The sequence below is a fragment of the Dendropsophus ebraccatus genome, chromosome 1 (genome assembly GCF_027789765.1).
Source record: "Dendropsophus ebraccatus isolate aDenEbr1 chromosome 1, aDenEbr1.pat, whole genome shotgun sequence".
Lineage (NCBI taxonomy): Eukaryota > Metazoa > Chordata > Amphibia > Anura > Hylidae > Dendropsophus > Dendropsophus ebraccatus.
This window is the reverse complement of record NC_091454.1, coordinates 217,299,124-217,321,290: the sequence shown is the minus strand read 5'-3', so window position 1 is coordinate 217,321,290 and position 22,167 is coordinate 217,299,124. Positions and strand designations below refer to the sequence as shown.

Below are 22,167 nucleotides of genomic sequence, written 5' to 3'. Positions count from 1 at the left end.
GTTATAGACAGTGACAATTTTTGAGCTACCTCAGAGGAAATTTTAGTAAGTTCTATTTTGTCTAGAAACCTCTTGATAGCTTCAGGTGTGGGCTGTGTAGTAGTGGGGTCACTAAGCAAGTTGTACAGCTTATCATACTACATTGCCAGGGTATCTGCAATTCTTTGTGGATCCATGATTTTATCTTGGGACTCATAAATAAATCCTAGATTTGGCTGCTCTTGCAGTAAGTTGTCTCGCAAGAAAGGCTGAGGTCCTACTGCCCTGCCAATGACGATTTATTTTAAGTCTACACAGGGCCAGATCGAATTTGTGAATCTGTAACTCATGAAGTTGATTAGGAAGAGGTATGTATTTAGTTACCGTTGTACTATCTGATTGCTTATTCTGTCAATGCAAGGTAGTCGCTCTTGTATGTTATAGATGCTGTTGTCTAGTATGTTTATCATAGGCAGCCTGTTTAAAGTGACTCTGTATCCACAATCTGTACCCACCCCAAACCGCTTGTAACGTCGGATAGCTGCTTTTAATCCAAGATCTTTCCTGGGGTCCGTCCCTGTGTCAAACTGGCGTGGCCTAGAGTGACTGTGCATTAGGCTGGCACACCCTCTCTGTCCCTCCTCCCCGCCCTCTTCATCATTAGGAAGGCTCCAGGAAGCACCATAGCGATGCGCTGGTGGGAAATGATGATTTTAGGTCTGAACCTAAATGAACGATCAGCTGATGACACGATTATCAGCCTATCGTTCTCTCTATTCAACGGAGCGATAATCGCTTGACTCAATAATGTTGTGCCCAGCCTTAGCTCTTGGTTATGAAAATGTTGACTATAACACTTTGGGTAGCTTCACACGTACTGTATTGCAGTGGATTTTCTGCTGCGGATCCACAGCAAAAAAAACCACTGCAATATGGTACGTGTGAAGCTACTTTTTAATCGGAACTGAGCTTAGACCATCCTTATTAGATCTAGTAACCTACCAGGTCCCCTGACTTTTAGGCCCCTCCATACCTGCACAGGTAACACATATGGCTTGTCTATCCGTCATAGCTTTAGGGTAGCTTAACATGTACTATATCGCAGCAGATTTGACTAAATGAATGAACACAGCATTAAATCCGCACTGTAAAATCAGCTGCGGATCCGCAGCAGATTTGATGCTGTGTTCATTCATTTAGTCAAATCTGCTGTGGATGCGCAGCAGAATATGAGCTGCAATACGGTACGTGTGAAGCTACCCTTAAAGGGATATTCCAGACATCATTACAGAAAGTCCAGTCGGGGTGAATCCCATAAAGACGGTAGATGTGCTGATTTAATTGATATAAGTAACTTACAGTAACTTGGGCACCAATTGTCTGTGGCCAGAATACCCTTTAACGTTTTGCATGGTATTATTGGCTCACACATTTTGGCTGTACCTTGGTTGAACTTGATCCTCGATGGTTGAACTTGATGGATGGATGTCTTTTTTCAACCATGTATTGTAACTATGTACATAGCAGTTCTCTTGTTACATCCAAGTCAGTGACTCATTAGAAGTTAAATGAAAGTTCTTTACTATTACTACAACAGTAATTCCCGGCATGTTCCTTATTACAGCGATAGAGTCTTTTATTAGTGTATTAAAGATGAGAAGTCAATGTTATCAAGGGTAGTTGTTATAGAACAAAAAGCTGTGTAGGCATCAAACTGCTGCCAAATTGCTTGTTCCTTAGCCAGGAAAACTAGAGATTACCTTCGACCTTGATACAGTAGGTTCATGGAATCACAGAAATGTACAAACTCATCCTGTGGCAAGATTCGTGATGTCACAGGTGGACCAGAGTATGTCGGTGGCCTCCATCTATTAACAATAAGCACAGCTGTGGTTTATTTTAAAGATGGGACGTTTTTGGGGGACATACAGTGGACCAATTTCACCAGTCTCCGACTATTACCGATGAGCGCACTTGTGGTTAAATTGAAACAATTTTCAGATGTTTTTCAGCCCCTTCTCTGGTCTCACGGATGTTTCCACAGCCACCAATTCCTCAGCACATAGGATCCCACTGTGTTAGGACACTTCTTCAGGCCTTTCTATCCCTGCCTGCAATCAGCAACCTCTCCCTAGTGTGAACAATGGTCTGAATTTGTGGACGTTTCCACCTCTTCCTTCTGTCTCACAGCCACCAGCTCCTCAGCACAGACAATATCACTGTTTTTGGAAACTTGTTCAGACCGTTCTATCCCTGCCTGAATCAGCAACCTTTCCATATTAATCTGTGGACGTTTTTCACCCCCTCATGTCGTACTGATGTTGTGAACCACCAGCCCCTCAGCACAGACCACCCCACTCTTGTGCCCTTAAAAAAGGCAGTTACTTACATTTTTCGGCCTACTTATCTCTCCCTGTCTGCGGCGCCAACCTCTCCCTACACTAACCAGAAGCCATCTCATCAAAAAAGAGGATTGGGTAAAGCATAAGATACAGACTGCAAAGGCAGTCTGTATTTTTATAGATAGACTTAGGGAGAGATGAACTTTGATAATAGGGACAGTGAGTTTTAGGTAATAGGTTCTCTTTAAGCGTGGAATTGGATAGCATAATTGGTAGATTATGAAAATAATAAATAATTTTGGGAAGAAGCAACAGTTTTACCGTCGATACCCTCCCTATCCATGAAGTTGGAAAATTAGAGTATTCTTTAGAATCTTTGTTTAGAATAGTTAAAAGGTTAGTGAAATTAATAGGGGCTAGCTTACGTAAAGGGAGGTTAGCTCTTCGTAATCCTAAATAGGCAGGATAGAACACCTGATGAATAGACACGGGCAGAGGGTGCCGTATTAAGTGTCATATTGGCCCTAAGAAAAGAGCCTTCTATGCCAAAGTGGACCACAACGTAAATAACCTCAAAGAACTTGGTTGACTGCCTTCTCCACATCCAAAGTAAGGAGAAGAGAAGAAGTTTACCGGGTCTAAAAAGTCACCACAATGTTAATAAAGCAATGTGTGCCATCTGATGTCTGGCTGCCCTTAATGAAGCCCACCTGGTCTTTGTGGATTATAGTGGGTAAGACATCCATCAGGCGGTATGCAATAAGTTTTTTAGATCTCAATTCAAAAGAGAAATAGGTCTAAGGTTAGTCGCTCAAGTGTCTTCCCAGGTTTCGGAAGTGTTACCACCAATGGCGATAACATCTCTGGGCATGGACCTCCCAACTCAGTCTGGTTAGAAAGGGAACAAATATAGACTTATGTGTTTTGTAATACTCATTGGTAAGGCCATCCAGGCTCGGAGATTTGTTAGCTTTTAAGGTCTTAATAGTGGGCACCAGGGCTGTGGAGTCGGAGCTAGTTTTGGCTGGAGTCGAAGTCCGAGCTAGTTTTGGCTGAAGTCAGAGTTGGAGTCAGAAAAAAATGTACCGACACAGACTCCAGGTTTTTAAAAAAAATGTAGAATTAAATTTTGACATGAATTTTACAAGTTTTGCTCATGAATATATATTCTGAGCAACATTCTAATAGGACACTGGCCCTATTACATAAGGGTGCCATGGAAAAGTTGTCAGTCACTATTTGGCAGTTTGTTTCTGAGCTGGAAGAGTCCATTGTGTGTGGGGGGGGGGGGGGGGGGGAGATCTGTGTTGGTCTCTTCCTGGATGCTGGATGACTGTATGTGAGCAACAGTGTAATATGAAGATATCCTGTGTAATATAGAGGAGGAGGAGAAGACATAAGTAGTGTACCAGTAACCTCTGTCCTTAGTGTGGTGTTTTCTCTCTAGGAGAGGATTGTGTTTTTGTTCAGTGTTCTATGGCTGCAGCTGTGTGTGTGTGTGTGTGCGTGCTATGGCTGCAGTAGGTTGTGTGTGTGCTATGACTGCAGCAGGCTGTGTGTGTGTGTGTGTGTGCGCGCTATGGCTGCAGCAGGCTGTGTGTGTGTGTGTGCTGTGGCTGCAGCAGGCTGTGTGTTTGTGTGCTATGGCTGCAGCAAGCTGTGTGTGGTGTGCGCTATGGCTGCAGCAAGCTGTGTGTGGTGTGCTCTATGGCTGCAGCAGGCTGTGTGTATGTGTGCTATGACCCCAGCAAGCCGAGTGTGTGTGTGCTACGACTGCAGCAGGCTGTGTGTGTGTGTATGCTATGGCTGCAGCAGGGTGTGTGTGTGTGCGTGTATGCGTGCTATTGCGTGCCCCCACAGTGACCTTTTATATCACTGTGTGACCTCTATATCACTATGTGTGACCCCTCTCTATATCACTATGTGTGACCCCCCTCTATATCACTATGTGTGACCCCTCTCTATATCACTATGTGTGACCTCCCTCTTTATATCACTATGTGTGACCCCTCTCTATATCACTATGTGTGACCCCTCTATATCACTATGTGTGACCCCTCTATATCACTATGTGTGACCCCCTCTATATCACTATGTCTGATATAGAGGGGTATCTGGCATTGTTAGCAGTGTTTCTGTGTGTATGGTGAATATTTAGTTAGAAACATAGAAGACTGTCAGCAGGAAAAGATCACCTCCTCCATCTAGTCTAGTTGTGAGTAGTTCAGGACATGGAGGCTGGAGACTGGCTGCATCCACTGCACACACAGGAGAAGCTGCTTTATATACAGTATTCCTTTATTCCCTCAGAAGTCGCCCCAGGATCATGTAGGACATTAGGGAGAAGCTGCTGAGCCAGTGTGATAAATAACTCCCCTGGTATATGACCGGCCATTTATGAAGGAGCAGGAGTCGGAGTCGGGAGTCGGAGTCGGTCCTGATAAAATTCAGGAGTCGGAGTTGGAGTCGGAGCTGTGGCTTACCGACTCCACAGCCCTGGTGGGCACTTCATCATCTGTTATAGACAGTGACAATTTTTGAGCTACCTCAGAGGAAATTTTAGTAAGTTCTATTTTGTCTAGAAACCTCTTGATAGCTTCAGGTGTGGGCTGTGTAGTAGTGGGGTCACTAAGCAAGTTGTACAGCTTATCATACTACATTGCCAGGGTATCTGCAATTCTTTGTGGATCCATGATTTTATCTTGGGACTCATAAATAAATCCTAGATTTGGCTGCTCTTGCAGTAAGTTGTCTCGCAAGAAAGGCTGAGGTCCTACTGCCCTGCCAATGACGATTTATTTTAAGTCTACACAGGGCCAGATCGAATTTGTGAATCTGTAACTCATGAAGTTGATTAGGAAGAGGTATGTATTTAGTTACCGTTGTACTATCTGATTGATTATTCTGTCTATGCAAGGTAGTCGCTCTTGTATGTTATAGACGCTCTTGTCTAGTATGTTTATCATAGGCGGCCTGTTTAAAGTGACTCTGTATCCACAATCTGTACTCACACCAAACCGCTTGTAACGTCGGATAGCTGCTTTTAATCCAAGATCTTTCCTGGGGTCCGTCCCTGTGTCAAACTGGCGTGGCCTAGAGTGACTGTGCATTAGGCTGGCACAACCTCCCTGTCCCTCCTCCCCGCCCTCTTCATCATTAGGAAGGCTCCAGGAAGATTTTCTACTATTCATCACCTGTGTGAGCATGACATATGGGCTGGATCGTTAAGGCACCTGTGCAGTGTTCAGACAAGTGAGGAATAGGAGAATACCTGGCTGGAGCATTCCTAATGATGAAGAGGGCGGGGAGGAGGGACAGAGAGGTTGTGCCAGCCTAATGCACAGTCACTCTAGGCCACGCCAGTTTGACACAGGGCTGCAAGTTTAAAAGTTGTTTTTCAGGACAATAACTGCATCACCTGTTGAACGTACCCCAGGACAGATCATGGATTAAAAGAAGCTATCCGAAGTACAAGCGGTTTGGGGGGGACAGATTGTGGGTACAGAGTCGCTTTAATGAACTGCCCTCTAATTGTGGCCTTATGGGCACACCAAAGTCATGTCACCTACAGAGCCATTATCATTTAATCTAAAATATTCTGCAACGCTTCCGCCGTAGGTATTTAGCGTGTTGAGAAGAAAATTGTTCAAGTGCCACGTAGATTGGGTCTTAGTTGTGTACTGTTCCTTAATTTGGATATAAGTGGGTGCGTGGTCCGATCACATTATTGTTCCTATTTTAGATGAGACCATTTTATGAATGGTCAGGTGGTCAACCAAAAAATAGTCTACACCGGTGTATCGCTTGTGCAGGTGTGAGTAAAACATGAAATCCTGTTCGGATGGGTGGTGGAGTCACCAAATATTGTACAACCTATGCTTGTGTATATTGGATATTATTAAGCGTGCATACAAGTATAACATAGTGTCCCTTACTATCATTAATTACAGTTTGCACATTAACCGCTACCAAATATCTAAGTGCAATTGACACCCTGCATCTCTTCCCGGTAGCCATAGCTGAATATATGTGGGGGTTGTCAACAGGTAAAAACCTATGAGTGAAATTGCTGAACCGCACTAAAACAGCTAAACACCTGCAATCTTTTTGCTTTTTTAGTGCGGTTCGCTTAAAGTTTACAGGTACCCTGCAAAGTATACCACAACCTTACACATGTGATAAAGGAAAGTAGTCGTCATGTTTTGGCAGCAATTTGATGCCTATACAGTTTCTTCTTGTTCCATAACAATTTCCACAATAACATTGAATAAGGAAGACGCCGGGAATTACTGTTCTATAACAATTAAGAGCTTTGATTTAATGTTTTATGAATCATTGACCTTTACGTATCCAGAGAACTGCTGTGGGCAGGTATGACCGAAACGCGTGACTACTGACACCGCGCCATAAATACCTCCGATAAATAGTGCCCAATAAAACGAGCATTAAAAGTTATATAAATTCTCAGTCTAGCTGTGTATCAGGGGTCAGCGCATTTTATGGTCACCCCCTGACCGCGTAATGTCATGGATACGCTCTGCGTCCCGTTCCTGATCTCTCCCCAGCCAATCATGCTGGGACCCGGGGTGTCTGGATACTAGTGTTGAACTAGCCGGTGGGCTCTGGTGTTTTGGGGCGAATTGTCAGGGTGGCCAGGAGTGGTAACACCCACCCCGCACACTGGACCTTTGGTAGAAGAAGTGTGAGGTGCAGTGTGCAGCCAACCGAGATGAATCCCACTTAAACACTCAAACTCAAGTTAAGATAACTGTTGTGTATCTGACAACCTTCTGCCTCCAAGTATTACATGTCCCAGGTCTCTGTCTCTGGGTGAAGCCATAGTGTAAAAGCTTTCCTATGTAGTCGAGCGTAGTCAATAGAGAACGGCTTACTTGCATCTGTGCTCTACTGCTGATCAGCCTTTTCTCTCTTCTTCTCAAGGGGGTGACTGTCCTGAAAAGAATCCATGGTGTATTCAAGGGTGTTACTTCTGTAATTCCGGTTACGTCAGGGTTGGGTTTAGCAGTGTATGACCGCTGTAGTCTCTCACACTGAAAAACAGGTCTTTTCTCTAGCTAAAAAAAGAACTCACTGAACTGAGAGAAGTACTGAACCTTCCTACATAACTGCTAAACCTTCCTACATAACTGCAGCTGTGCACAGGGTGAGTGAGACACCTAGTGGTTGGAGTAGGGTACAGTAGCTAACTGCACTAACTGTGCTACTTGACAGAACTATTTTTACCTGGGTAAAGATAGAAAAAACTCGTAGTGAGACACTACAATCACATGATCGACGATCAATGATCGATTGGTGTATTGCTCTGGCATGCACAATTTTTGCTCTCTCTCTTGCAGAGGTGCCATGACATCAATCTGTGTCTTTTCTGTCTTTTTAGACCTTGTGTTCGGGCAATATTACAAGTTATGGGCAATAGATTTCCAGTGATACGTTGATCCAGGGATTATTCTGATCGCCATTGGAGTCTGGAAGGAATTTTCTCCCTGTGATGGGGCAATTGTCATCTGCCTCATAGGGGTATAGCCCCCAGCTTTAGAACGTGCACAAACACTGACGGACATGTCGCTTCTCACTGGTTCTTCATTGGTGGGCCCAAGTAAAAAAACTAAATGACCAGGCCAATTTAAATTTTTGCATTTTCATTTATTCCTCCTCACCTTCTAAGAGCTATAGCTCTTGATGAGCATTAGTCAAAGGGGCGGAGCTGTGACAGCCTTCCATCCATGTTCATTACATGGCTGTAGTATATCACAAAGCTACAAACAAAATATTGGGTGACTACAGAGATACAGGAACTATTAACTTACAAAGTAATGATGGCCAGAGGTAGGAATATATAGAATAGAGTAACCCTTTAAGTTTCTTTATAGAAATCACCCGCACCCAAGGATCTGGTACAAGACTTTTATAACCTGTAATGATCACACCACTTCTGATGGTTACAATGGGATTTATAATAAGTTATAAAAGTCTCAGACATTCGAGCCCTCTACCTATTATAATACACAGCGGGCAGGATAATATAACTGCCAGAGCTCCATTACGCAAATAGGATTATCCGTTGTAGCTGGAATGTGACGCCCTCTCTCAGGCTTTTATAGCAGCTGACTGAAGGTCGGCAGTGATACACGCTCAGATTGATGCAGCAGAGCTGACTTTGTCTGATGTATAATAGTTATGTTTGTCAGAAGCAGTAGAGCCGAGTTCTAATATTAAGCTGGATTATTAAAATGGAGGAAATCTCAGTTTGCTGCAGTAATGCTGCGTCTGATATTTAAGATTTTAGATCATACCTGTATATTGAAAATTATATTATAAATCTTTCTCGTTATATTAACCCTTTGGAGTTTACGGGTACACTCCTCTGGTACTGTTATAGGGGGACACCCTGATAGTACTGCTTATGGGTACACTCCTTTGGTACTGTTATGGGGGGGCACCCTGCTAGTACTGCTTATGGGTACACTCCTCTGGTACTGTTATAGGGGGACACCCTGATAGTACTGCTTATGGGTACACTCCTTTGGTACTGTTATGGGGGGGCACCCTGCTAGTACTGCTTATGGGTACACTCCTCTGGTACTGTTATAGGGGGACACCCTGATAGTACTGCTTATGGGTACACTCCTTTGGTACTGTTATAGGGGGACCCCTGATAGTACTGCTTATGGGCACACTCCTTTGGTACTGTTATGGGGGGGGGGGGGGGGGCACCCTGCTAGTACTGCTTATGGGTAAACTCCTCTGATACTGTTATAGGGGGACACCCTGATAGTACTGCTTATGGGTACACTCCTCTGGTACTGTTATAGGGGGACACCCTGATAGTACTGCTTATGGGCACACTCCTCTGATACTGTTATAGGGGGACCCCTGATAGTACTGCTTATGGGTACACTCCTTTGGTATTGTTATGGGGGGGCACCCTGCTAGTACTGCTTATGGGCACACTTCTCTGGTACTGTTATGGTGGGACACTCTGATAGTACTGCTAATGGGTACACTCATCTGGTACTGTTATAGGGGGGCACCCTGATAGTACTGTTTATGGGCACACTCCTCTGGTACTATTATGGGAGGACACCCTGATAGTACTGCTTATGGGTACACTCCTCTGGTACTATTATGGGAGGACACCCTAATAGTACTGCTTATGGGTACACTCCTTTGGTACTGTTATGGGGGACACCCTAATAATACTGCTTATGGGCACACTCCTCTGGTACTGTTATGGGGGGACACCCTGATAGTACTGCTTATGGGCACACTCCTCTGATACTGTTATAGGGGGACACCCTGACAGTACTGTTTATGGGTACACTCCTCTGTTACTATTATGGGGAGACACTCTGATAGTACTGTTTATGGGTACACTCCTCTGGTACTGTTATGGGGGGGGGGGGACACCCTCAGGGCCGCACTGGGACCAAAAAGCAGGTCTTGTACACAAATCTTACCAGCCCACAAAGTTTGCAGATTTTCATATAGTAATGTATGGAAATAAGGTCGGTTTGACGCGTGTTAATTGCGTATTTTGCTCTATCAATCCTGTGACTTCAGGTTATCAGAAAGATCAGACTGGGACAGGCTCTCCATGACAGGGCCCCAAAATATGCAAGTAACTCGCTTATGTGAAAGCAGCCTAATTGTAATGAACGTAGTCAAAGCACATCATGATAGTAATTTGAGAAACATCATACTTCTCAATGCCTTATAAATAAACCTATATTATATATATATATATATATATATATATATATATATATATTGTAGACAGGTCACAGGAGATGTCTTCGAGGGGGTGTACATCTCACCTAGGTTGAGGCGCACGGTGAGATGGTGAGTCCAGGAGGGATCTGTTGCTCAGCAGTGTTATGCTGCTGAGTTATTATTTATTTTTACCAGGCCTGGATTTACATGGAATGGCAGGTAGGTTTTGGTAGTGGGACTTGCCATTCCCTCCCCCCGATCCAGTTTGGGTTTTGCCATCAGGTGAGCAATCAGCCTGAGAAGGTAAGAGCTCCACAGAGATGCAGGTGATGGCTCTCAGCCAGGAGTGAACAGCCTGGATGCTGTGTTTGGTGGGAGCTGGAAAGAATACAGCCGCTGCGGCTTATTCATACCGTGTGATACCGCGGATTGAAGTGTCAGACAGGTGACCTGCTTGTTAGTAAGTGCCTAGACGGGCAAGACCTTTTTGTTTTGTTCTTAAGGGTATATTCACACGGGCGGGCTCGCAGCGAGATTCTCGCTGCGAGCCCGGCAGGTCCTGTCAGTTCCCATAAACTACATACTTGCTGCGGTCTAAACGACCGCAGCGAGTATGTAATTATACCGCGCTTAACCCCTTCTACTCCCGCCGGCTGTAAGCAGCATACATTACCTGTCCTTGCTGCATGGGTCCGGCGTCCTGCTCTCCCGTCCGGCCAATTAGTGTGTTGCCCAGCCGCAGCCACTGATTGGCCGAGCGGGAGAGCAGGACGCCGGACCCGTGCAGCAAGGACAGGTAATGTATGCTGCTTACAGCGGGGGAGCCGGCGGGAGTAGAAGGGGTTAAGCGCGGTATAATTACATACTCGCTGCGGTCGTTTAGACCGCAGCAAGTATGTAGTTTATGGGAACTGACAGGACCTGCCGGGCTCGCAGCGAGATTCTCCCGTCCCGCCCGTGTGAATATACCCTAAAAAGCACGGTGTTGCTGTACTTATGTTTTCTGGACTTTTTATGCTGCCAATAAACGCCAAGCTGTTATTTTAAAAAACCAAGTCTGTTGTGAACTGTGTCCAAACACACCATCCCCTGAGAAGATCCTTACTATATATATATATATATATATATATATATATATATATATATATATATATATATATATATATATAGAAAGGTGGACACAGCACTCAAGGAAACTTATGCAGTTGGTGCCAGCAGTGTATACCCCTGAGGACCATGGGTATGAGTGCATACATATGAAGAAAATCACTGCGGCACTCCGGTACAGCTCGTGTTCAAATAGTGTAGTTTATTTCTCCCACAAAGTAGGCATTAGCACTTTGTGGGAGAAATAAACTACACTATTTGAACACGAGCTGAATCCGGAGTGCCGCAGTGATTATATATATATATATATATATATATATATATATATATATATATATATATATATATAAATATACAATGGAACAAAAGTGCAATTTTTGGGAAAAATAGTGACATGGGTGTGAGGTATTTCCTGTTCTTTGACCGAATAGAACTTTAGCACAGAATGTAAAAAGATAAACAGACACCACATTATTTTGCTATATAAAATGCATAAAAACACAACTTTTTTACCCACAAGGGAACTGCAGGGGCTAATAAAGTCACCGATCCTGAGTCACCCAAGTCAAGAGTCAAAACCCAAACTTTCAGCATTTGATTAGCGGTGGCTGATGAAGTTGGATAAAGCCCTAAGGCTATGTGAAAAACATGGATATAGTCATTGGCTGTATCCATGTTTTCCAGACAACCTTAGAGCTTTATCCAAGTTCAGCAGCCCCAGCTAATCAAATGCCGATCGTTCGGGTTCGGATGGACTCTAACCTGAACATGGTTCGCTCATCTCTACTAAGAGCTTAAAAACTGCCTCAGTGATTGACAGGGGTGTTCACTGCTGATGCTGAACCTCTTCTTTCTGCTCCACTTCACACACTGCTGTCCCAGTTGTATACACCTCGCCTGCGGCCTTCTTCACCTCCACAACACTGACTGACAATCATGAGGTGTCAGTAGGTGGAGCCATCCAGGCCACCGTCCACAGGAGGACCCCAGGGCCAGGTGAATGGGGGCAGAGGAGGAGGAAGATGATGGGGGTCCTCTGATGATGAATAGTGAGACAGCCAGCAGAGCAGGTAACGGCCAGCCCACACAACATCACACACACACAGCGCACCACACACACCATGTGTAGTAGACACTGACATACACACAGAGCACCACACACACCACATTTAGTAGACACTGACACACACACAGAGCACCACACACACCACATGTAGTAGACACTGACACACACACAGAGCACCACACACACACCACATGTAATAGACACTGACACACACACAGAGCACCACACACACACCACATGTAGTAGACACTGACACACACACAGAGCACCACACACACCACATGTAGTAGACACTGACACACACACAGAGCACCACACACACACCACATGTAATAGACACTGACACACACACAGAGCACCACACACACCACATGTAGTAGACACTGACACACACACAGAGCACCACACACACCACATGTAATAGACACTGACACACACACAGAGCACCACACACACCACATGTAGTAGACACTGACACACACACAGAGCACCACACACACCACATGTAATAGACACTGACACACACACAGAGCACCACACACACCACATGTAGTAGACACTGACACACACACAGGCAGCAGCCAGCTCGGCCCCACTTCACTACAAAAGATATCTTCTCCTCCTCCTCCTCTCTGTCCGACAGCGACAGGCAGCGTGTGTGAGCGCCTCTCTGTAACTGTCAGCGGCTGCGACCTTCAGTATCTCACGGCCTCCTCAGTTTCTTGCAGTTCCAATCCCCCATATCCCCCCCTCTGCGCCTGTTTGGTAGCCGCCATGGACCCCCACAAGGGTCAAGATTAGTGTCAGTGTATGCCAGCACCCTCAATCAGCACCTGCCAGCTGAACCAGGCAGCCCCCCTACTGGCAATTGGCCCAGCCCACCGGGCATTTGGCCGCTGTTCCAGATAACCATTCTGGGCCTGGACACCCTGCTAGAACTGTTTATAGGGGACACTGCTCTGGCAATGCTTATGGGTACACTCCTCTGGCACGGTTTATGGATACAGTCCTCTGGCACTGTTTATAGGGGACACTTCTCTGGCACCGTTTATGGATAGAATCCTCTGGCACTGTTTATGGGTACACTCCTCTGGCACTGTTTATGGGGGACACTCCTCTGGCACTGTTTATGGGGGACACTCCTCTGGCACTGGTAATAAGTAATTATATCAGAACTTACAAATCGGATTCTCTTTGAATAGCAGTGTATGAGCGGTGTCTTTTTCAGTTTTTAGCACTATCGCCACCTAGTGCTGAATATTAATATTACAATTGATCCCATGTAGCACTTACATATTCCACAGCAATGTATGTGGATATTATATTCTCATGCCGGACACCATACAATCCATGTTATGTGACTGTCACATACAGTATATACTTCCCTAGCACGGGATATGGACGCGACTTCAGGGGTTTTATCTGTCTCTACTCAATCATTCTTGCTCCCAGCTTCCACTTTGGGCATAAATCCCACCCTAACACATAAACTAAAGAGTATTCCAAACAGGTAGGAGGAATATATTAGATCACAGTTTGGTTCACATTGTGAACGGTCTCCTATGAATTTCTTATGTACTGTGTATGTTATGTATGTAGCTGGCCACATAAGAGTTACCCTCTAGAACAGGGGTGTCAGACTGCGACTATTCTAGCTGTTGCAAAACTACAATTCCTATCATGCCTGGTCAACTAAAGCTGCACTGGTGCGCCATCTGCTGTATACTGGTGGTGTGTGTTACTGCAACTTGGCTACTGTTGAACTGAATGGGAGCTGAGCTGCAGTAACTGACAACTCAGGACCTGAAAAGTTGTTAGGCCTTGTAACCGGAGACAGAATAACTAAATTACCCACAGCCTTATAGGATACGTCTGTTATAGGCAGAATCTTTTCCACCCGGTCATTGCGGGTCACCTCTTCTCATTGAAGACCCCTGGCCTGGACCACACACTGGTCTACCCCCCTGCTCTCTGCATTGTGCTGGGGTCAGGTGGAGCAGACAGCGGCAGAACATCTACCATACCAGCTCCCGGTGATGTTACCCGGCTCCCCTCAATGGGGGCTATGGGCTCCTTCTCCACTTTCCATTGGATTCCGGTCTCCTTCCTCTGCACTGGGTTTTGCCCCGATCCATCTCTGGCTGCGTCTTCCCTCACTCTCTGCAGTCTGAGCGGAGACATTATTATGGTTCATGCCTTGCGCCTCTTTTACAGTATCCTAGTCAGCGTCATCTATCTCTGCGGTCATGTACATATAGACATACTAACCTCTTTGCTTAAAGGGGTTATCCGGGTAACAAAAACAATATTCTAAACAATCCCCCTTCCCAATACCACCCTATGTCTAATATACATGTATAACCTATCTTCCACCCTTTCCCTGTTATTTTTTCTCCTATTTACCCGCTCTGGACATCTAAAATCATCTTCTCTAAGTCCACTCTGACAACATGCTGCTCCCTCTTACCCCCTCCCTTTGTGGTCTGAGGACATGTGATCTCCTCTCTGGGGGCCGGGTTAGCTGTATATTGACTTGGTAATCTGACCGCCAGGAGACATTATCTGCATAATCTTAATGCACCTGTGCTTCTTCCATAGACATACATGTGTCCCCAGTGGCGTAGCTATAGGGGTCGCCGGGGTCGCCATGGCGACCGGGCCCCTACGCTAGGGGGGCCCGCACGGCCCCCCTTGCCACTTGTGACAGTGTCACTTTAAGCATCCCGAGAAGCTGCGGCCGCGCAGCTTCTCGGGATGCACAGATCGCTTTGATGTTCCGCCCGCACAGTGAGCGGGCGGAACATTAAAGCGATCAGAATACAGGAGCAGGACCTGTCAGCGTCCTCCTCCTGTATTCTCTCCCATAGGCTGCCGGCACTTCATACCAGCAGCCTATGGGAGGCCGGGACGTGACCTCTCCGGCAGACGTGAGGATGTGACGTCACCACGCCTGCCGGAAGTCCCGTCCCTGCGGCTCGCAAGATGGAGCCCGAAGAGGAGGAGGAGAGCTGCTGCCTGCAGCCACAGCGCGGATTAGGTGAGTAGGATGTTTGTTTTTTTAGGGGCACCTCTGGGGGCATTATTAGTATATGGGGCACCTCTGGGGGCATTATTAGTTCTTGGGGGCACCTCTGGGGGCATTATTATTGTATGGGGGCACCTCTGGGGGCATTATTATTGTATGGGGGCACCTCTGGGGGCATTATTATTGTATGGGGGCACCTCTGGGGGCATTATTATTGTATGGGGGCACCTCTGGGGGCATTATTATTGTATGGGGGCACCTCTGGGGGCATTATTATTGTATGGGGGCACCTCTGGGGGCACTATTAGTTCTTGGGGGCACCTCTGGGGGCATCATTATTGTATGGGGGCACCTCTGGGGGCATTATTAGTATATGGGGGCACCTCTGGGGGCATTATTATTGTATGGGGGCACCTCTGGGGGCATTATTAGTTCATGGGGACAACTCTGTGGGCGTTATTAGTTCATGGGGGCACCTCTGGGGGCATTATTAGTATATGGGGGCACCTCTGGGGGCATTATTAGTTCATGGGGGCACCTCTGGGGGCACTATTAGTTCATGGGGGCACCTCTGGGGGCACTATTAGCTCATGGGGGCACCTCTGGGGGCACTATTAGCTCATGGGGGCACCTCTGGGGGCATTATTAGCTCATGGGGGCACCTCTGGGGGCATTATTAGTATATGGGGGCACCTCTGGGGGCATTATTAGTTCATGGGGGCACCTCTGGGGGCATTATTAGTTCATGGGGGCACCTCTGGGGGCATTATTAGTTCATGGGGGCACCTCTGGGGGCATTATTAGTTCATGGGGGCACCTCTGGGGCACTATTAGCTCATGGGGGCACCTCTGGGGGCACTATTAGCTCATGGGGGCATTATTAGTTCATAGGGGGCAACTCTGGGGGCATTATTAGTTCATGGGGGCAACTCTGGGGGCATTTTTAGCTCATGGGGGCCACCTCTGGGGGCATTATTAGTATATGGGGGCACCTCTGGGGGCATTATTAGTTCATGGGGGCACCTCTGGGGGCACTATTAGCTCATGGGGGCACCTCTGGGGGGCATTATTAGTATATGGGGGCACCTCTGGGGGCATTATTAGTTCATGGGGGCACCTCTGGGGGCATTATTAGTTCATGGGGGCACCTCTGGGGGCATTATTAGTTCATGGGGGCACCTCTGGGGGCATTATTAGCTCATGGGGGCACCTCTGGGGGCACTATTAGCTCATGGGGGCACCTCTGGGGGCACTATTAGTTCATAGGGGGCAACTCTGGGGGCATTATTAGTTCATGGGGGCCACCTCTGGGGGCATTATTATTGTATGGGGGCACCTCTGGGGGCATTATTAGCTCATGGGGGCACCTCTGGGGGCAGTATTAGCTCATGGGGGCACAGCAGAGGATCCTACATACAGGGGGCACAGCAGAGGATCCTACATACAGGGGGCACAGCAGAAGATCCTACATACAGGGGGCATCCCACATTCCTACTCACTTTACTGCACATTACACCAAACAGTGCAGTTACTATGGGAGCCTACAGGAGGGAGGAAGGGAAGGAAGTTGCTAGAAATGTGCGGAGCCTAAATTGTTTGTCTCGCAGGTTCTAAGGGGATGAAATGTATCTGGAAGGAATCATCCTGGAGGACTGGGCCGGATGGAGAGGAAAAGGGAAAGTGACGCCTCAGATCAAAGAAGACGTCACCTGTGAGTCACTGTATGACGGTTTTCTTATTTTGTAGAACATTATTTAGTAGGGGCGCCCCGAGGTGGAAAAGGTTGGGAAGCACTGCGCTAATCTGTCCCGCTGCGCCCGCTGGCACATGCTGTCATCTGATTGGGCCTCTTACCTAATCAGATGACAGCAAGTACCAGCGCCCCCTCCTCCAGACATCTGCCTTGGCGGCCCAAGCTATGTCCTATGGCCGTATCTTTACCGCGTTGAGCTCCAGCTTGTGCTGCATCTACATTATCTGTACTCAGAGATATCACTGTGTTATCTGTGGTGTTACATAGGACTGCAGGGGACATCTACTACATTATCTGTACTCAGAGATATCACTGCGTTATCTGTGGTGTTACATAGGACTGCAGGGGACATCTACTACATTATCTGTACTCAGAGATATCACTGCGTTATCTGTGGTGTTACATAGGACTGCAGGGGACATCTACTACATGATCTGTACTCAGAGATATCACTGCGTTATCTGTGGTGTTACATAGGACTGCAGGGGACATCTACTACATGATCTGTACTCAGAGATATCACTGCGTTATCTGTGGTGTTACATAGGACTGCAGATGACTACTACATTATCTGTACTAAGAGGGATATCACTGTTATCTGTGGTGTTACATAGGACTGCAGGTGACCACTACATTATCTGTACTCAGAGATATCACTGCGTTATCTGTGGTGTTACATAGGACTGCAGATGACTACTACATTATCTGTACTCAGAGGAATATCACTGTTATCTGTGGTGTTACATAGGACTGCAGGTGATATCAGGTGACTTCTCCAGGTTGCAGAAGTTCAAACTTCATCATGCCCTGCTGACAGTTTATAATGGGAGTTGTAGTTTTGCAGCATGTGGCTCTTCAGGTTGCAGCACTACAACCCCCATCGTTTCCAACTGGCAGTTCATGATGAGAGTTGTAGTTTTTCAGCTGTAGAGTCAAAGATTGGAATACAATGATTAGACAATGACACAGTACAGTCCATTAATGATAGGGGGCAGTAGTGCAGTACATGAGGTGGAGGCAGTGACAGGGCATTAGAACATGGTGGCACATTAGAGTCATTGGCTATAACGTTAGATAGGACTTTGCCTGATCAGGTGAGATGGGGGGGCCCCAAGCTAAAATTTTGCACCAGGGCCCATCAGCCTTTAGCTACGCCCCTGCGTGTCCCTGAGCCTAGGTCTCTGTAATGTGAAAAGTTATAGTTCTGTCTCTGTTTGCTGTCAGTGAATGCAGACATATGTACCTGTCTTTGTGTCACAGCTCTGAATATTGTAAGTGTTATGGATGTTCTTAGAGTCCTGATGGAACTAGAATGTTTTCATTCACAGTCAGCAAGCAGAGATCTAAACCTACACTACACCCCCCACCCCAGTAAACAGATGCCCGTTATGCAGCACATAACTACACCATGCACGGGTCAGCTCTGCTACATCATCAGCTAGTATGGGATACATATTGAGGTGATGTGATGCAGAATCAGTAAAAAAAACAGCCCTGTGGTTACTGTGCAATAATAATGACAGCAGGGGCAGGAAAGTAAGCTAAGGGGGCGAGTACACAAACGGACCAATCAGGGAGATTCATGATGGGAAATGTAGTTTCCTATCTTGAATATAGACCGGCTTTTAGAAAAACTTGTAACTCAGAAATGGCGGCAGCTAGAAAAACAGGAGACGGCTCAAATACTTAGGGGGATTTGGTGAGTAAGAGCAGCTGGCATTACATTTTGACCTGATCAGCGTCCACTCCATTCTGCTGCTGGAAGTTCGGGTATCCATGGATACGACCACACCGGGTCAGTTCCACGCACAAGCCCTATTGGATCAGAATGGAGCTCATGCACAGTACTGACTGCTGTAGTCGTATCCACGGATACCTGAACTTCCTGTGGCAGAATCAATTGCTGATCGTGTCAGTGTTCATCATGAGAGGATATAATCCTTTTCACACTGCTCATAGGTGAAACGGTGTGACGTGTTTTCCAACCAGAAAAAAAAAAAAAAAAAATATTTAACCCCTCAATATGTCTTTTTCACAGAAAACTCTTCCAGGTGAGGTCTCTATGAATTTATATACTGCCATTGGGGTCATGGAGAATTGCTAACCCTTTGCACCACCTTGCTTTGTTTCTTATACAGGGTTAAAGGGGTACTCCGGCATAAAAAAAAATATTTAAAAATCAACTGGTCAGAAAGTTACAAATACATTTGTAATTTACTTCTATTTAAAATGCTCCAGTATTCCAGTATTTATCAGCTGCTGTATGTCCTGCAGGAAGTGGTGTATTCTTTCCAGTCTGAGACAGTGCTCTCTGCTGCCACCTCTGTCTATGTCAGGAACTGTCCAGAGCACTGTCCAGTAGTCCTGGATATTCATGAGAAGCAGAAAACTCCGCCCACCAGCTGCTGGGTGGCAGTTATCTATCCATGCTGTGTATGGGTAGTCACCTGTCAATCAGCAGCTGGAGGGCGGGGGAAGGGGTGTGGCAAGAATCCCATTCTCCTGCATATTAGGAAAACAGCTAAACAGAATGATGTAAGTAATACACCGATCTGTTCAGCATTTCTGTCACCAGTTTGTGTTGCCTTCATAAGGCAGAATAAACCTAGTGACGGATTCCCTTTAAAAATTTCTGATGTATCTTTAACACACCCAGTGTCACATGTATGGAAGCAAGATGATTTGGTCCCATGATTTCTCTAAACCATTGATAACATTCCCTAGTCTGGGTCCTTTTTTTTTTTTTTACCTAGAATGGTTTGGTCTAAACCAGTCTTAGCTTGGCTTTTAGCTAGATCACTAGACAGACAGAAACCATTAAAATGGAGTTCCAGCTCCTGAAATTGCCTCTGAACCTAACCTGATAGTCTGCAAAGGTCATGCCAAAGGAGAAGATTTTCCCTCTGTGTGAAGAGATGCGTTCAAGGCCTTAAACCTGCTACAAGGAAATCACTACTCTGCTCTATGTTGCAAGGATAAGTTCTATGTTCTACAACTCTCTTCTTCTAGTCCAGGGTTGGATAATTTGCTTGAGAGCCCCCTGGCATTTACTATTCAGTTCAGACATGATGCTGATCGGCTTCCATGTTGGTGATCAGACAGATCTGCAGAGTTGTTCTGTGAGTAATAGAGATGAGCGAACCTCGAGCACACTCAGATTCACCCGAACCCGAGCGTGCGCCATTTGATTACTGGTGGCTGAAGAAGTTAGATGCAACCTTAGGAATCCCTGGCAGCCTTAGGGATGCATCCAACTTCTTCAGCCACCAGTAATCAAATGCCGCATGCTCAGGTTCAGTTGAAACTGAGCATGCTCGAGGTTTGCTCATCTCTAGTTTCCTCTAAACGACAACCAGCCAAACTGTGACCTTGTATGCAGCATCTAGTTTTATTGTACCAAGTTCCCTTTCAGTAGATCCATAACCGTCCAAGCCTTTAAGTTGCATCTACCTTGTGCTGTTTAGTGCAGTTTACTGTTGTTTCATGGAATCATATTAGCACAAGTCATTCGCCTGCACTTGGTATCAGCACTATATTAGCATCGCCACTCTGCCACATGACATATACTGGATAATGTACTACTGCACCCGCATAGCTCTGCACTACTCCATTTGTGTAGCCACCACTCATGGTTACCACATAATGCACAAAGAGAAATAAAATCATCCCACTTATCGACATCAGCGTACTGCCCTAGCATATGTATACGGGTTATAAAACATACCCTAACACAGTCCATACACCCAAGACACACGCTCACACCACTTATCATATTAGTATAAAGATTATTTTAGCTTACAAGGACCAAACTTATTGAAGGCTTTGGCTTTATGTCTTACAGGTGGGGAATGTTTAGCTTGGAGATAATCATCTGGGCCTTTGATGGTGTATGCTAGGAACCCAAAGTGTCAGCTGCAACACCCCTAGTTTTCCATGCTTTTGGTTTGCTCCATACATCTGGTCGTAAAAGTTGTCTGGCCACTTAAACAGGTCATATAGCAATTCCTCCAGAGGATAACACTTGTGTGGTCCAGGACATACATGTTTCTTATTGGTTGTTGCCTCGATCCTTCATCAGTTCCTATAATACCTCTGGATATGGCAATTAGAGATGATCGAACTGCTCGGACTTTTGGTCCGAAAGCAGTTCGTTCTCTCATCATGCCTGTGATCCTGGCCGCATACTTGCGCTCCCGCGAATATGCGGCCAGGATCAAAGGCATGATGAGAGAGCGCCAATGCCGTCAGACGGTCCGCTCATCTCTAATGGCAATGGGCAATGAATGATAAGTGGGGAAAACACAATTAGGTAATAAAAATGCTAAACCAATATGAACAACAGTTTATTTACAATAGTAAGAATAAAGATAATATACATATACAACATAACAATACCATAATTTACACATATTACGGAGGTTTGCCATTCAGAGATAAAATAATTTACCGAAGCTAGCCGTCTAGAACAGCAGAACTGGACCATATTGGACTGGACTACCATGGGTCCACAAGATGGGACGATTCTGTAGGTTCCCAGTCATACAGAGGATGTGCATTTCCCCTTTAAATCCATAGTATACTCTTCCATCTTCAGAGTTCACTGTTAAATAGTGATGGACTTCAGACGAGCTCGTCTTCTGCTGGTTGTTCATGTAGGAACCTGAAACCACTGTAAGGTTCAATTGTAGGACAATCCATCCATGGAACTGTTGTGATGCCATATACAGGATATTGTACAGTGTTACACCACATTCACCAAAGTCATTGCCCTAGAAGGTCCTCATACTTCATTACTTAGATTGGCGCAGGAATTTTCATGTTCACTAAACCTTCAAACCCACGCAGTTCATATGTTATACGTCCATAGAGGAGGCATCTGACTCATTTGACACATAAATAACATCTGGCCTCTTGATGCTCACCTGCGTAAACAAGAAAACAAATAGAAAAGATGATTCAGCAGCCGATAATTTATGTAATTTATAACTTGGTAAAGATTTCATTAAAACATAATTTAAAGGAAATCTATCATTAGGTTTATTCTGCCTTAAATGAGGGCAGCATAAACTAGTGATAGAAATGCTAAACAGATCGGTGTGTTATTTCCATTATACTGTTCATCCATTCTCCTAATATGCAGGAGAATAGGTTTGTTACCACACCC

General features: G+C 45.7%; 1 protein-coding gene across 1 annotated transcript in view; it reads right to left on the bottom strand.

The window, feature by feature from the left end:
- Positions 1-21,330: 21,330 nt before the first annotated feature.
- The window catches only part of LOC138769748 (serine-rich adhesin for platelets-like), a 46,802-nt gene continuing 45,965 nt past the window's right edge, over positions 21,331-22,167 (bottom strand). Inside the window, exon 12 of the mRNA XM_069948396.1 lies at positions 21,331-21,925. Within this exon, the coding sequence (XP_069804497.1) occupies positions 21,857-21,925 (69 nt within the window). The 3' untranslated portion in view covers positions 21,331-21,856. The remainder of the gene's footprint in view (positions 21,926-22,167) is intronic.